A 15,998-nucleotide genomic window follows, 5' to 3' on the forward strand; every position below is an offset into this window, starting at 1 on the left:
TAGGGGATGGAGAGAGAAAGAGAGAGAGACAGAAAGAGAGAGACAGAGACACAGAGAGAGAGTGACAAAGACAGAGACAGAGAGTCAGAGACAGAGTCAGAGAGAGAGAGAGAGAGAGAGAGAGAGAGAGCGCCTTATATGCCACAGGTTTCAGCAGAGAGACAGCAGAGAAGTGGAGGTGGGGAGCAGTGGATTAATTCCTTTTAAGATCTATTGAATAGGTGGTTATTTCTAGCTTAGTGGTCAATTTCTCTTTGATGTAGCTTTGACAGAAATCTTCCCAACGTCCTGCAGGGAGGGTACCAGGGAACTACTCGGGATTTGCCATGTCAACTCCAAATGCTATGACCTTCAGCTCTGAGCCACGACATGTGACCCATCAAAAGTGGCCCAGGAGCTCCACAGATCGTTCACCTATTTGCCTCCATTGCATTATTATCCTATGACCACAGTTAAAAATACAGGAAAGACGAGATCCCAGAATTATATCTAACAAGGGCTAGTAAGAATATATTTGTCTGGGATCTTGCGAATCTAATCCAAAGAATTTTAAACTGAAATGGAAGGGAGAAAGAGAAAACTGTCCACATAGACTGAGGAAGAGTAATGAAGTGGAAAGAATGTTAAACTTGGAGTCATGAGTTTGAATCCTGTCTCTTCCACTGGGGCTTCAGGTTTTTCATATGTAAAAGGAGAGGTTTGGACTAGAAAGCTGCCTCCTTAGAGGCAGCTAGTGGCACATTAGATTGAATATTGGGCCTAGGTGAGGAAGATCTGACCTCAGACACTTACTAGCTGTGTGACCCTGGGCAAGTCACTTGACTTTTGTTTGTCTCAGTTTCCTTAACTGGTAGATGGGAATCAGAGCACCTACCTTGGAGGGTTGTTGTGAGGATCAAATGAGATAATATTAGTAAAAAGTGTTTAGCACAGTGACTAGCACATAGTAGGTGTTATATAAATACTTATTCTCCTCCTCTCCTTCCATCTCTAGATCTATGATCCTGTGATTCACCAAGCTAGATGCTATAGAAAGTGGCTATGATAGAGGAAGAATAATGGTAGTCATGCAGAAACTGACAGGAGTCAAAATCCCATAAAAGAACCAGCAATAAAATACACGGCCTGAAGTATCTATAAACATGTAGTGTGTACCCTGTCTGGCCTCTCTTTCCCCAAATGAGACTGGACACATCCTCTCAGAGCATTAGTGGTAGCCTGTTAATGTGTCTCTTCTCTAATGCTATTGGCTAAAGCCCAACCCACATCCAGGGGGAAAGTTTCTCCAATTGTTAGTCACCAATGACTAGCACCCCAAATCTGTTTAACCAATTAAATTCAATTAGCTTCTATCTCCTTCACCTAGCTTTGCCTCCTCTGTACAGCCTCATAAACCTATTAGGTAGGACCCCAGAGGGGCACGGATGCTAGGCTGGCTCTAAAACCTAGTCTGGGTTTGATTCTCAGACTCCTGGACCTTGGGTAGCTTGCTCTCCTGACCTTTCAAAACTCACAAGGTTGTAGACTCCATCTAAAATAAAAGAACGAATACTAAGGCAAAGAACCAAGACTGTATTCACAGGCCACACGTTGGCCTCTGATGGATGGCAAGGGACCAAGGCCTCTCCTCTTACAACATAGTCTCTCTTCTTTCACCAAAACACTGATAGCAGAAAGAAGTTAGCCAAAGAGAAGACTCTGAGTTTCTCATAGACTAATTCTATTTTAATACATTCCTCCTACCCTCTGATAATAGCTCCACAATTATAGCTACAATGAAAGAGGCAGAAGCCTCTTTAACTCCACTGTTAGTTGACCAAGCCATTACAGACTGCCTCTACACGTTCTATCCACTGTGCCACCTAGTTGCCCAATTAAGTCCTAACTTTAAAACAAAAATTGTTGCTTAATTATGGAATAAAACAAACATTTCCATAACATAAATCCTTACTTTTTTCATAAAAAAGGAATCAACATTTCAATTATAAGTGACTGAGTAACAATTCACAATTCCCAGGAAATACCACTCCAAGAGGTACCATTCAGTTTTCTATGGTTTGTACATATTCCAGGTACATTCGTAGTTCATCTGTCCCTAAAATGAATCCTTAGTTTACCAGAGTTGGGAGAAGGCATGTTTCTCTTATCTGCAGTCCCAGCTAAGATGCTACAACACAAATAAGTCGCTATTTCTTTTACATAGAAAATATATTTTGATGGATGATGTGAAAATTTTTAAACATCAGTGAGGTACACTACAACAACAATTAGACTGTGATCTACTTGAGAAAGGGGTCTATCTTTTACTTTTCTTTGTTTCTCCAGAGCTTCAAACAGTACCTGGCACATAGTAGGTGCTTAAGAAAAATGTTTACTGATTGACCAGGTCAGCCAGACCCAAAGATTTCCTGGGTGTTGGCCAGGCCGAAGGCCCTATTCAGTATTTACAACATGTGAATTAAGTGTAAATGTTATTCAGCTCCTTTCATTATCAGCCCTAATTCTTACAAGCCCCCCCAACAAATCCACCTTAGTGCAAATACAGGGTCTTTGCTCTCTTCTGTATCTCTCCATGCTATCCTATAGTTTAATGCCTCTAAAAACTATTTTTATATTCAACAAGCAGTCTATTCCCTTGGCTTTCTAGCATCAAGGTCATAATATCCAGCTTTCTGCAAATATAGAATATAAAATTATATAGAGAGAATATATATAGAAATATAGACCACATACAATATAGACTATAGAATTCTCCAAATATAGAATAATTCTTGCAATGAGCATGACCTTGTATGGAGGATATTGAGGGTATTGATAATTATGAATATGGACTGAGAATAAGAATATTGGAAATGAGAAGTAGGAGAGGTGCTTGGTGGTACCATTAATTTTCTACACCAATCTAGTAAATCCTTGTATTCCCAGTATAGATGCAGCTAGCACTCTTGGGGAGGGTTCTCAGATGACTCTGGCTTCAGCTTGAAAGATGGGGTTCTCTGCTCAGGACAGTTTCATCAACCAACCGGTGAGCCATTCAATAAGAGGAATTTCTCAGATGGCAACCCAAATATTACCACTGTCCTAGTACTAACTCCCAGAACTAGTTGTCCTCTACTGCCCTCTGCTGCCAAAGAAAGGTAATGGTTTTATACCCCAATAGCCTGCTAAGGTCATCCATTCTGTGGCGTGCTTCTGGAGGGACAGACCCTAATCTCAACAGGCTCTAGGCCAGGTGTTCTTAACTTTTTGTGTGTCATTGACTCTTTGAATAAAGTTTTTAAGGGATTGAAAGAAATTCTAAATTTAGTGAATGCTAAAAATAAAGATGTAATTTTTTTTCCCCATCAAAACTCATAGATTCCCTGAAATCTATCCTCAGACTCCTTGCTTGCCCTATGCAATATAACTTTATGATGGCTCAGAGTCTATCAGAACTTTGCTATTTCTACTTTGCCCTTCTCAAGGTCACCTGGGTATTCCCACTGTGAGGGCAAGCATGGCAGGACAGTTCCTCAGTTCCCCAAACTCTCCTCTTGATTCTTGGCCATCTGCAATCCCCAGGAGAAATTTTCTGTCTCCTTCCTAGCTGCTTTTAGTTTTCTTGTCTTTATATGACTGTTTGTGCCAACTTGGACTGTTTGTAGTACTGAGCCAGGTAATTTGTTTCTCCACATCAAAAACAAGGTCAGTGGCTTTCTTGAAAGTGATCTTCTCCCTGACAGGTAACTAGAACCCCTTGGGCCTCCTGGCTTTCAGCTGCACTGATCCTGGGCTGTCCAGCTTTTCCCCTATTTTCAAGCAAAATTATGACCCTTTCTCCATATCTCCAAGCTATCACTGAGCTTCTTGGTCAAGATTATCTTTGCTAAGTCCCATGGGCCCATATGCCCTTCTAAAAGATCATAGAATCATAAGATTATAGATTTAGAGCGAAAGGGACCTCAGAGGTCACTTTGCAGATGAGGAAACTGAGGCTTAGTGATTTGTCTCTGGCTGCAAAGCTAGTAAGTGTCTGAAGTGTGATCCTTAGGCTCAATGCTCAACCCTTTTCTAAAAATTTCAATTAGCCACGTCCCATCATATCCTATAGCTCAATGTCCCCAAAATGCATTTTTATATTCAGTTAGCAATCTATTTCTTTGGATTTTCAGTGTCAAGATTATAGCATTCATATTTCCCCAAATATTACTATATAATAGTCCTTGCAATGAGCATGACCTTGTATGGAGGGGATGTTGAGAATTGTAAATAGAGACTGGACTGTTATCTTGGACAGTGAAGCACAAGAATTTGCATGCCAATCATTTTGTAAGGTATCTGAAGAAAACACCTTTACAACTTCTAGAAGGCCTTGGAACGAAGTGACCAAAACTACCCATACTTGATTGGTATACGTTGATGTGACCTTGCAATTTCCCAAAGAAATTGATTGTGCCAACAAAGTAAAATCGTTACTCTAATTTTACTGTGTTAACTAATTGTCAGCTCTAATTGGAACCAATTCCAGATGACTTAAGTTATTAGCAAAATATTGCAAACAACAAGCTAGAATTCCTTTACCATTCATGCAGCTTATATAGAATCCTACAGGACCACAGGATCAAGCAGTGACAATGAACATCATAAGAACATTGGTTCTTCAGCCTCCCAAGTGGATCCAGAGAAATTTGATTTTGGGGATTTCCTTGAATCTGAAAAATAGTAGGAATGGTCAGTGGCAGAAGCTCAGCAAGAGCACAGAATTGTTCTTGCCTGATTGGTAATGTGGGGGGTGTTAGAGGAACAAGATCCAGATCCCTGACTCCCAACTGTTTCAGGAAAAATCTTGGAAAAATTCTTGGGTCTGTGATGGGTGATGTCAGAGACCATCTCAAAAATCTGCTAGTTAGTGGAATCATCACAGAGTACAATAGCTCATAACTGGTTGTGTTGAATATGCTTCTGTTTTTATTATCTTCTTGTCTATATACTTTTGTAGCATGCTATGTGTAGTTTCTGCTGTTAGCTATTTATATATATGTTGCTGTTACTGTATGTTTTGTCATATAAGCCTACTGTTGTTATTATTGTTTTAGTTTTACTCTCATTTATATTTGTTTCAAGGCAATAGGATATGCATGGATTACTGTGACACATCTATATATTATATCCTGTATATAATTTAGACCTATAGTTGCTGAAGTAGCCTATCAAGTGAAGCTTTGCATTGTACTTGTATTACATATTATGTTGCATTACAAGTTTTGCTGATATAGATAGATCTATCTATCTACATATATATATATATATTTGTTATGAATGGATGCCTAAAATGATTGTGTGGGTTCCTGAGTTAATCATTCTTTTTCTATTAAGCACTGATTTTTTTTTGGATGCTATGCTACATAATTATAGATGTCAAAAGTAGCATAATTGATATTGCAAGGGATCACAAAATTCAAAAACCAAGGGAGGAATGTTGCTGAGTATTCAGACTGAATTTCCCTGTGGTAAGGTTTTGGGATCTGGTGATATGAAATTTTGGAAATTGTAGTTCTGATGGACAGTGTGAGCTTCCTTCCAGATGATGGGGAAAGATCAGGAGACGAACACTGAGCCAAAATGGTTAAACATAATATTCAATTTGGGTCTTGAGAAAAGAAAGTGCAGTGGCAGTAATGTGCATATTAGCTGTGGCCTGACAGTTTTGGGTGATGGAAATGCTTCAACAGGCATTTTGAATGGACATTAAAACTTAGGATGTCAATGCAGTTGGACCTCTCTCCTGATTGCTAGTCTGCCTATTCACACACCTAAGAAGGAGTGTGTGGCTAAGACAGATTCTTTGAGATCAGTCAAAGGACAATGAAGGTTTAACTATCCTCCTCTTTCCTCAATGCATTTCCTCTTAATTCTTAATTGTTCATGTTTTCATATAAAATTATAATTATTCATATCTGCCATATGACACATTCTTGTCATTAATTTTGTGCAGGGCATGTTGCAATGGAGGGTATCACTGAGTAGTTTGTGGTATATGATAATAAAAGAGGCAGAGGTTTAAAACTGTACAAAATACTTTTTTCTCCACCTCACTGGGGACTGAATGAAATGAGAGAAAATCTTGGATTTATAAAATCATAACCTAAATAGAAGAGGTGAACTATGTGATTCAGACCATTGTGTTTATATTGCCTATAAAATTCTAGCAGTTACAGTTTATGGTCTACAGTTGCTTATATGATTCTAGAAAGTATTTTTCTGGTAGCTGGTTTCATACGTGACTCTATATTCTCCCATACCTCTCCATATTCCACCAGTTGTCAAGTTACTGATCCTACTTTCTCAATCTCTCGCCTCAGTTCCTTTCTACTCACATCACAACTACCCTATTCCAAAATCTCATCACCTTCCATCTGGACTTCCATCTTCAAATTGATCTCCCTTTCTCAACTCTCTGAGTATTCTCCACACAGCTACCAAACTGATATTTTTAAAATCCAGATATGTCAATGCTACTTCTCTGCTCAAGAAGTTTCAATGGCTCCCCATTGCTTTTAGGCTAAAATAAAGCCTCTATGTTTGTTTTACTGTTTCTATTAAATGCCACGGGGGTTCATTCAAAAGATACTAATCAAACGTGGAAATATGTGTAATATGATTATATATCATATATATGGAGGTGGGGTGGTTCCTCATTCTGAAAAATTGAATCCAGAGTATTCATTATACTAATGTCACATGTTACCAAGAAGAGGGCACTCTTCCACAAAGGACCCTGGCTCTGGACTATAATCACATTGCATGCCATCTTGGAAAGGGAGAAAGGGAGGGAGGGGAGCAGAATTTAGAACTCGAAATCTTATAAAATTAATGTTGAGAACTAAAAACAATTAGGGGGCAGCTAGGTGACGCAGTGGATAGCTCACTGGCCTGGAGTCAGGAGGACCTGAGTTCAAATCTGGCCTCAGACCAAACACTTGACATTTACTAGCTGTGTGACCCTGGGCAAGTCACTTAACCCCAATTGCCTAAAAATAAAATAAATAAATAAATAATTTTAAAAAGATACTAGTCAACCAAAGACACTCCTTTTTGGTCTGGCTCCTTCCAGACTGAATGTGTTCTGGTGAAAGAAAAGAGGCAATTCTTTAAGGTGGGAAGCCTCTGGCCTTCGCATCCAAGGCTGATATGTGGTCCATGAATGTGGACCTCAGTTCTTGCCTTGGTGTTTATTCTTTTGATTTAGCTGAAGGAGATTGGAGTTGGCTATTATCTCGTGAGCTTCAAAACGTTAGGAGAGTAAGCCAGCAGAAGTCCAGGAATGGAGTCCACACTGGGTTTTGTGTCAGCTAGTCTGTCAACAAATCCCCAAGCAGCAAGGAGAAACCTTTGAGACCCAGCCTAGCAGTAGCTGAGACAAGGACTTGTCCAGTCTCGATGCTGTATTTGGGAGCAAACTCATTAGGATCAATGGCATTGTGTTAAGTCTGAGCCTCCAGGGACCAAGGCAGTATAGGGAAGAATGCGTTTTTCAAATGTTGGAAAAGAATGTTTTTCATTCTTGCTATATCTTCAAAGTAAATATCCTTTTCTAAATGGTAATTTATATTAATTGATTAAATGACTCTGGGCTGCTAATCACTGGCACCTTACAGTGGGGGAAATATGTGAGAATATGAGCTTGAGTTAATGCCATTAGAAAAAGACCCCCACCACATACACACATTGGCCCCTCAGGAATACCCTTAGAACCATAAAGGGGTGAGGGAGGGGCTCCTCATTCTGAAAAATTGAATCCAGAGCATTCATTACACTAATGTCACATGTTGCCAAGGAGAGTGCACTTTTCTACAAAGGACTCTGGCTCTGGACTATGCGATCCATTGGGGGAACCTAGCCCTAAAAAGAGTAGATTTAGGCTTCTTCTTGAACTCTCTGGCTCATTTTCTTCCCACCCCAAAGTCCTAGAAAAAAATCTTTTAAAGCTTACATTTGGTTCATATTTAGGGACTTCCTTAAAAGAGATTAACCAGGATACATTTGAGAAAAGTTTCTAAATATACAAAGTAGTAGATATCAGATATAGAACAGCTATTTATTTCCTTCACCAGTAAAGAAATACTTAAAACACAACCTCACAAGTACACATTGATATATTTGGAAAATGAGCAATCCTCTGCCTTCTGTTGGTACATATTTGGCTGATGGCTTCCTGCCACCAACCCCATACAACTACAGGCTAGTGGGGCAACCCAAGGCCCTATGCCTTTGGCCCTTACCTGGCAAAACCACCTCTGGGATGTATCTACCCTCAACAATCCCTGTATCTAACAAACTCCCATGAAAATTTCTCTTTTCATTTCTGTATTACTCAATTACTGAGCACCTAGGAAAAAATGATACCTAAAACCTTTCTCCTTTTCTCTCATCTCTATCCTTTTCAGCCTACCTCACCAATATTTCTCCAATTTTGCCCTCCCTTTCCACTGTGCCCTCTGGAACTCCTGCTCTATAGTAAACAGACTTCCTTTAATTCTGACCCTCTTTCTCTCACACTTCTTTGCCCTCACTGAGACCTGAGTTTCCCCAAACAACACCGAATGTCCTGTCACCTTCTCTAGCATCTTCATTCATTCCCCCCCACCCCCCGCATTAGTCCTGGAGGGGTTTTTGGAATATTCCTTCCTCTTCACTGCCACTTTCACACTCTCCCTTTGCCACCATCCCTCAGCAACCTCTTCTTTGAAGTTAATAGTGTAAAAATTTTCCACCCTATCCAAATCATAGTGGCTGCTGGTCCCCAGTTCGTTCTCCTCCTTTTCTTAAGGACTTAGCTCCTGAATCACTGTCTTCCTCTCCTCCTGGGACCAGAGATGCTTTCCAAAGGAAACTGAAATAGCTTCACATAATGGACAATCTATCACCACCACTGATACAATCATCTCTTCCTCCTTAAATAGCCCATTACGTGCCACCCTGCATACCCATAATGGTAATGCAATGCAGGTCAGCTGCCCCTGGCACAGTGTGGTTCCTGTTAAGTTCTGACAACCTTCCTATTACTCCTGGCTCATGATATAACAGAATGAAGCTTTTATTTTTCACCTAATTCCAAAGGATCCTTCCACTCTACTACCACCTCACTCCATTCTTGTGTCCTACAGATCAAATTAAAATATATATAGGAAGAAACCCATATAATGGGTTCAGTCCCATATAAATGTAATTTTACCTCCCCCCAATCCTCTGATAGTTTTCCTGAGGAAAACTGAAACAGTTGGCACTAATCTTGTTCCCCAGAGGTTACTCAGATCAAAGACTGAGACCAGCAAGAATTAAAACCCATGACCTAAAGAGGCTGAGGTAGACTTGCAGCCCAGCCTTGGTAATTTATCCACAAGCAAAGGGATAGGAACAAGAAAGAGAGTGATGAGGGAAGAAAAAAGTGTTTAAAACACCAAACATAACAGGAGAAAAAAGCTTTAGTAAGAGACCAGTTCAAAACAAAGAAATCGATGGAGATCAGTAAGTCCAGTAAGTATGAGTAAAATTTCAATGAGAATATGAAACTCATTTTAACAAGAATTATTATGTGAAGGAAAGTGAACCAAAGCCTGATGAAGAGCAGAATACTTAGGACTACTCTGAGAACATAGAAGAAACTCCAGAATAATTCAAAAGAGAGATGAATCCATAAAAATAAGAAATTAGGGATGAATCTAGGTCAGAACTTGGAGATTTCAACTCAGAATTATAAAAGGAATTTATATTATTTGAAAATATTGAATCCATAATGGAGAATCTCTCTAAAGGAGTGAAAGAGAGATGAACTGATTTGGAATATGAAATATTGAAATGGAAGAAAATATGATAGAAAAAAAGCAAAAAGCCACAACGCTAAAGAACATATGAATTCAATGCAAGCCAAAGTGATTGACTTTGAAAACAAGATGATCAGAAATAATTTATTGGCCATGGGTCTCTCAGAAGAACTTGAAATTTGAGGCAGCTAGGTGGTGCAGTGGATAGAGCACCAGCCCTGATGTCAGGAGGACCTGAATTCAAATCCGACCTCAGACCAGACACTTGACACTTACTAGCTGTGTGATCCTGGGCAAGTCACTTTAACCCCAATTGCCTTTAAAAGAAAAAAAAAGAACATGAATTTTTTTTAAAAAAACTGAATACCATAATGTAGGAAAAATACTGAAAAAAAATTGTTGAGAACTTCTGCACACAGACGACAAAGCTTTTCCCAACCCCTCTTAATTCTATTACCTTCCCTCCGTTAATTATTTCCTATTTATCCTGCAGATAGCTTGTTTGTATATATTTATTTACTTGTGGTCTCCTCCATTAGGTTGAGCTCATTGAGGGGAGAAACTGTCTTTTGCCTCTTTTTGTATCCTCAGAGCCTAGCACTCTGCCTGGCACATAGTAAGTGCTTAATAAATGTTTATTGACTGGGCTATTAATCATCAAGATGCAGTTTACTTTCTTGGTAGGAAGATAAGAAAGAAACTCCCCAGAATGAATTAAAAACCAATTAAACATAGAGGACAACTGACTAAATTATTGATTGTTTGGACACCATGTACTGTAAAAGAGCTTTGCCAAGTCCTAACCTGGTGAGAAGCTGACCTATATTTTTGGCATTAAAATAACCTATCTGAAAACTCCAAACATGACTTAAGGATCTGGAAGTGGCAAAATTTCTCTATTCCGGGGGTATATGTCGTTAGAGGCAGTGTGGTATATTAAAGTATTAGACTTGAAGTCAGAAAGACCTGAGGTCAAATTTCAGTTCAGACACTTACTAGCTATATTAACCTGGGAAGTCACTTAACCTCATTACATCTTAGTTCTCTCATCTGTAAAATGGGAGTTATTCCAGGAATTCTTAATGTGAAGTTTATGAACTCAAAAAAGATTTGAAAAGCTGTCTGCTAATGTAATCAGTTTCCTTATCTATGTATTTTATCTTATCCATTTAAAAACATTCTGTGAGGGGGTGTATGGGCTTCACCAGACTGCCAAAAGAATACATGACACAAAAATGGTTAGAAACTAATACTGCAGTATCTACCTCAAAGTTGTTATGATATTCAAATGAGATTTTTATATTTATACATATAGATGTATGTATACACATACATGCACATATATAATACAATATAGACATGTATGTATATGTATGCATACACATATACATGCACATTTACAGTACCGTGATATGTAAGCACTTTGCAACCTCAAAGTTCTATGAAAATATCAGCTATTATGCCATAGAATCACATAATCTTAGAATTGAAAGAGATTAGAGATCTTAATTTAATAATTATAATAAATTTTTAGAAGTCTAAGTGTAATCCACTGCTACAATATTTCCTAGCCCTCCCCCCAGAGTCATAATAATGATATATTTTAAAATATCATTTTACAGTTTACAAAGTGCTTAATATACTGGGTCTTTGATGCCCAAATGAAATCCTTAAGTAGGTGAAGAATGTTGTTTCTCCTTCATTCTGGAAGAGGACCATGACATCAGTTAAGTGATGCCATGACATGCAAGTGAATTGTATTTAAGAGAGGCAGGGCTGTGCAAAGTCATCAGCCTTACTTTCTCCTCCAGAGCCATCTGGGTCCAGTGGAGAGATACAAATCAGGATGACTGGAGATGGCCCTAGATGCAATGGGAGACCTTGGCCTTTTTAAGTTATAAAAGATACAAGAAATGACAGATAGATAAGTAACTTCCTTCAAGTAAAGAACCTAGAATTAGATGACCAGGTTTCTATATCGAACAAAAATTCAGACTACTCAATAACATCAAAGTGTGAAGCAGGAAAATAGGCCCATAAACCAACATATCCGTCTGAGTAGCGAATAGACTCCTGGCCCAAAGGGCCTTAACAAGATTCAGAACTATAATAGGGACTTGCCTTAGAGCAATGAAATTTAGAGGGTGACAAACCTTAGTAGATGCTTTCCTTTGCATCCAAAAGTCATTATAATAAGTTGTTTCCCCACGCCTATTCAGTTGAATTTGTCTTACTATGTCATCAATATCATGCATTACAAAGTTGATACAGATGGCGTTTTCTGCAATTTTACCCAGTCAAGGCGGCATTTTATGTTTCTTACTCCAGGAACCAAAATTATGGCTCTGAAAAGCTTCTAGCCTATATTGTCTTTTTGCTGGCGTAGAGTTAACGCTGTCTTTCACCATAGGAGTATTCATTTAGAGATTAGTTTTGTGATCCATGTAACACTGCCACCTTCTGGGAACTTTAGTATGGACAACCATAGAACATTCTTCATGCCCATATTCCAAATCAGATATGACTATTTACAAGCATAATATCGATTTATGAAAAAGATCAGATCAATAACTGGAGAATCACGTTCTGGGTGGGCAGGAGGATGGAGACTGAATGTGTCTGTGTGTGAAGATGGAGGCTGGGACCTAAGGGCTTCAATTAAGACAAACTACAAATCCAAATGGCTGATTTTTTTTTTTTTTATGCCAAGACCCAGGAATTTTCTTAGATTTTTTCATAGGCAGAGGAGGCGACTGATATGTGTGGGAGAGAGGAAGATGAGATTACGTTGTTTCTAGTAGAAGTTTCAGGTACTTGGAGTGAAGAAAGACCTGAATTCAAATGTGACCTCATGCACTTACTAGCTTTATGACCCTGGGCAAATCACTTAATATCTGCCTCAATTTCTTCATCTGTAAAATAGGGATAATAATAGCACCTATCTCCCAAGATTGTTGTGAGGATAAAATGAGATAATATTTGTAAAGTGCTTTGCAAATCTTAAAGTACTATATAGATGCTAGTTATAATTATCTCTGCCATGGAAGAATGGGAGATAGGAAAAATACATTTTTGGGAAATTAATTAGAAATTTATTAATTAATTAGAAAGATTTTGAAGATGATCACTACAGAAAAAGAAGAGACTTGGGTAAGGGGAAATGAAAATGGAAGGTAGGGTGGATTGGTAAGGGGTGAGTTTGCATGAAAATGTGGGGGGATAAGGGGAGTAGAGCATAACTAACTTGACAGATTTGCCTAGGTGGCCCCTGAATATGCAACTGATTAGTCATCTGGGAAAAAAAAGTCATATGTGTAACCACAATAGTATTTCAAGATGTCATAACCCTTCATGGTCTCCTTTTTTCAAAAAAAAAAGTCTTTTTGTCTTTTTGTGTACATGTGTTTATAGAATGTGTAAATAAATATGTGTTGATTATGAAACACATGAGTCTATGTTTATAACATATTTCGTTATTTATGTTAATCAAATGACTTCCATCTGAGAAGCCAAAGAGGTATGATGAGCATTATCTCAGTCAGAACTAGGAGTTAGATTACCAGAATTAAAATTCTTATACACAGAGAAATTGAGCCATAAATTACTATTTTAAAGCTATATCAGATCCAGGAAATATTGCCTAGGATCTCTAAGTTTCCCTATGGTGCTTTGTCTCATTTGACTTAAGGAGACTATATAGTACCAAGCAATAGGATGAAAGAAATAATGTCATCTTAGCTCTCACCTAAAACTCTATTTTCACTTTGCTATAACATCATTTTTTGTGTTCCTTTAACAGCTGATATTTAGATAGCTCTCAACGTTCTCTTCATAACAACCCTGTAAAGTAGGTAGGTCAGGAATTATTATCCTATGTGGTTTGAAAAGAACATTAACTTTTGCAGCTGAAGATCTGGTTTCAAATCCCTGCTTTGAATAATTTACTTACCCTCCCATATTCTCAGTTTCCTTATCTGCAAGGAAACGATATTATGTAAATATGAACTATTTTAATCTCCATTTTACAGATGAGGAAACTGAGCCTCAGAAAGGTGAAGTGACTTACTGATAGTCACAGTTAATAAATGGCCAAGCTGAGACTTAAACCAAGGACTTCTGATGCCTACTGATGTCCAGTCAACATCAGGTGGCCTCCTATTACAAATGACTTTCCATAAATCTGTGATCTAAGGCTGAATAAGTGAGATCAGGAAAAAGTCTCTTGCTTCTGCCTTTTAATATGTGTCTAATGTCAATTTATTGGGTAGCAAACCCATGCAGATATAGAAAATGAAACATGGATATACAAAACAAGCTATCTTTTTGATGCAAGTCAGAAGTATGGCTGCACACATAGTCATAACTTAGTATATAAATCATTTCTTTGCTTCTCTTAGGTCCAATGATGGAAAAGCATGCAGGCTCAAAGGAATTCTCGTAGTTTAGCAGCTAAGCAAGGGCGTGCTGGAGCTAGCTCATACTGGTGAGTTTCAGTTGTGAACATTTACATCTTGGAAACTTGTAAACACTACAAATAAGGGCTTGATTTATTGTTTGGTTCATTATCTAGACTTAAGGAAATGATGGAGAAAATGTTAACAATTCAGATTAAAAATAAAAGTATATTATGTGTATATGTACACATAATGTGTATGTATATATGTATGTATATATACATGTACATATATGCACACAAAAATGTCATTAAATATTTACCGTCACACCCATATCATATTGTATGACTTTGCAGGACCATAAATATTTACTAAGAACTTTGGATTGAGTACTGGAAGACTTGTTTTCTTCTGACCATGTTACTCCCTTTTCCATAAACTCCAATGGCTCCCTATCACTGACAGGATCAAATAAAAAATGATCAGTTTAGCTTTCAAAATATCCCATAACATATAATCCATATATATAAAATAAAAATACCCCCAAATACCCCATATCAATAATAATATATAAATCCATATATATAATAAAAATATCCCCAAATAACCTACAATATCAATAATAATATAAAATCCATTTATATAATAAAAATAACCCAAAATTACCCATAATATCAATAATGATATATAATCCATATATATAATAAAAATACTCCAAAATAACCTATATTATTAATAATAATAGTTAACATTTACAGAGTACTCATTACATCCCAGGCGGTGTGCTGAGCACTTTATAATTATTATCTCATTTGATCCTCCCAACAGCTTTGAGAGGTAAGTGCTATTATTATCCCCATTTTACAGATGATGAAATGAAAGTAAGTGGAGATTAAGTGACTTGTTCAGGGTCACATAGTCTGAGGCCAGACTTGAACTCAAGTCTTTCTGAATCTAGGCCCTGCCACCTAACTGCGTAGCACTCTCCTACCTTCTCAGTCTTCTTCCACCTTACTCCTGGACTCCTACTCTTCCATGCAATGATACTGGCTTCCTGGTTGTTCCAGGAGCAAGATACTCCATCTCTCAGCTCTGGGCACTTTCTCTGGCTGTCCCCATGACTGGAATGTTCTCCCTCCTCATGTCTCCCTACTGCCTTCCCTGGTTTCCTTTAAGTTCCCACTAAAATCTCATCTTTTGCAGGAAATTTTTCCCAACCCTTCTTAATTTTAGTGCCTTCTCTCTGTTATTTCCTGTTTATCCTGTATATGTCTTGCTTTATATATATTTGTTTGCTTATTATTTCCTCCATTAGACTGTGATCTCCCTGAGGACAAGGAATGTCTTTTGTTTCTTTTTGTATTCCCGGTGCTTATAGTGCCTGGCACATAGTAGGCACTTAATAAATGTTTACTGATTGATTGGTTTTTAGCTATGTGACTGGGTAAGTCACTTAACTTTCCTCATGGGTAAAATGGGAGTAATAATAACACCTACTGGGGTTACTGTGGGGGAAAAACAAGATAATTTATGTAAAAAAGAAATGAATAATTAGCTTGGAAAAGTAGAGTGGAGCCAAATTATGAGGTGTTCTAAATGCCAAACAGGTGAGTTTATATTTTATCCTAAAGACAATAGGAAGTCACTGGAGCTTTTGGGGGAGGGATGAGACAGGCTCAGAGCTGAGCTTTAGGAATATCAGCTTGGCAGCTATGAAATGCATTGAAGCAGGGAGGTTGAGACAGAGGGAATAATGATCATCTAGGGGAGAGATGTTGAGGGCCAGAACTAATGGAAGGGT

General features: G+C 38.1%; 1 protein-coding gene across 7 annotated transcripts in view; it reads right to left on the reverse strand.

Annotated features, from left to right (window-relative positions):
- AOPEP (aminopeptidase O (putative)) overlaps nucleotides 1–15,998 on the reverse strand; it is a 568,440-nt gene that overhangs the window by 537,784 nt on the left and 14,658 nt on the right. For all 7 annotated transcript variants that reach the window (XR_003570208.1, XM_027874398.1, XM_027874399.1 and 4 more), the window contains exon 3: nucleotides 4,561–4,691. Coding sequence is in view for 6 of the 7 variants with exons in the window: in XM_027874398.1 (XP_027730199.1) it covers nucleotides 4,561–4,567 (7 nt within the window). In the remaining variant the exon portion in view is untranslated. The remainder of the gene's footprint in view (nucleotides 1–4,560; nucleotides 4,692–15,998) is intronic.

Source organism: Vombatus ursinus, unplaced genomic scaffold (genome assembly GCF_900497805.2).
Source record: "Vombatus ursinus unplaced genomic scaffold, bare-nosed wombat genome assembly UNPS02014807.1, whole genome shotgun sequence".
NCBI lineage: Eukaryota > Metazoa > Chordata > Mammalia > Diprotodontia > Vombatidae > Vombatus > Vombatus ursinus.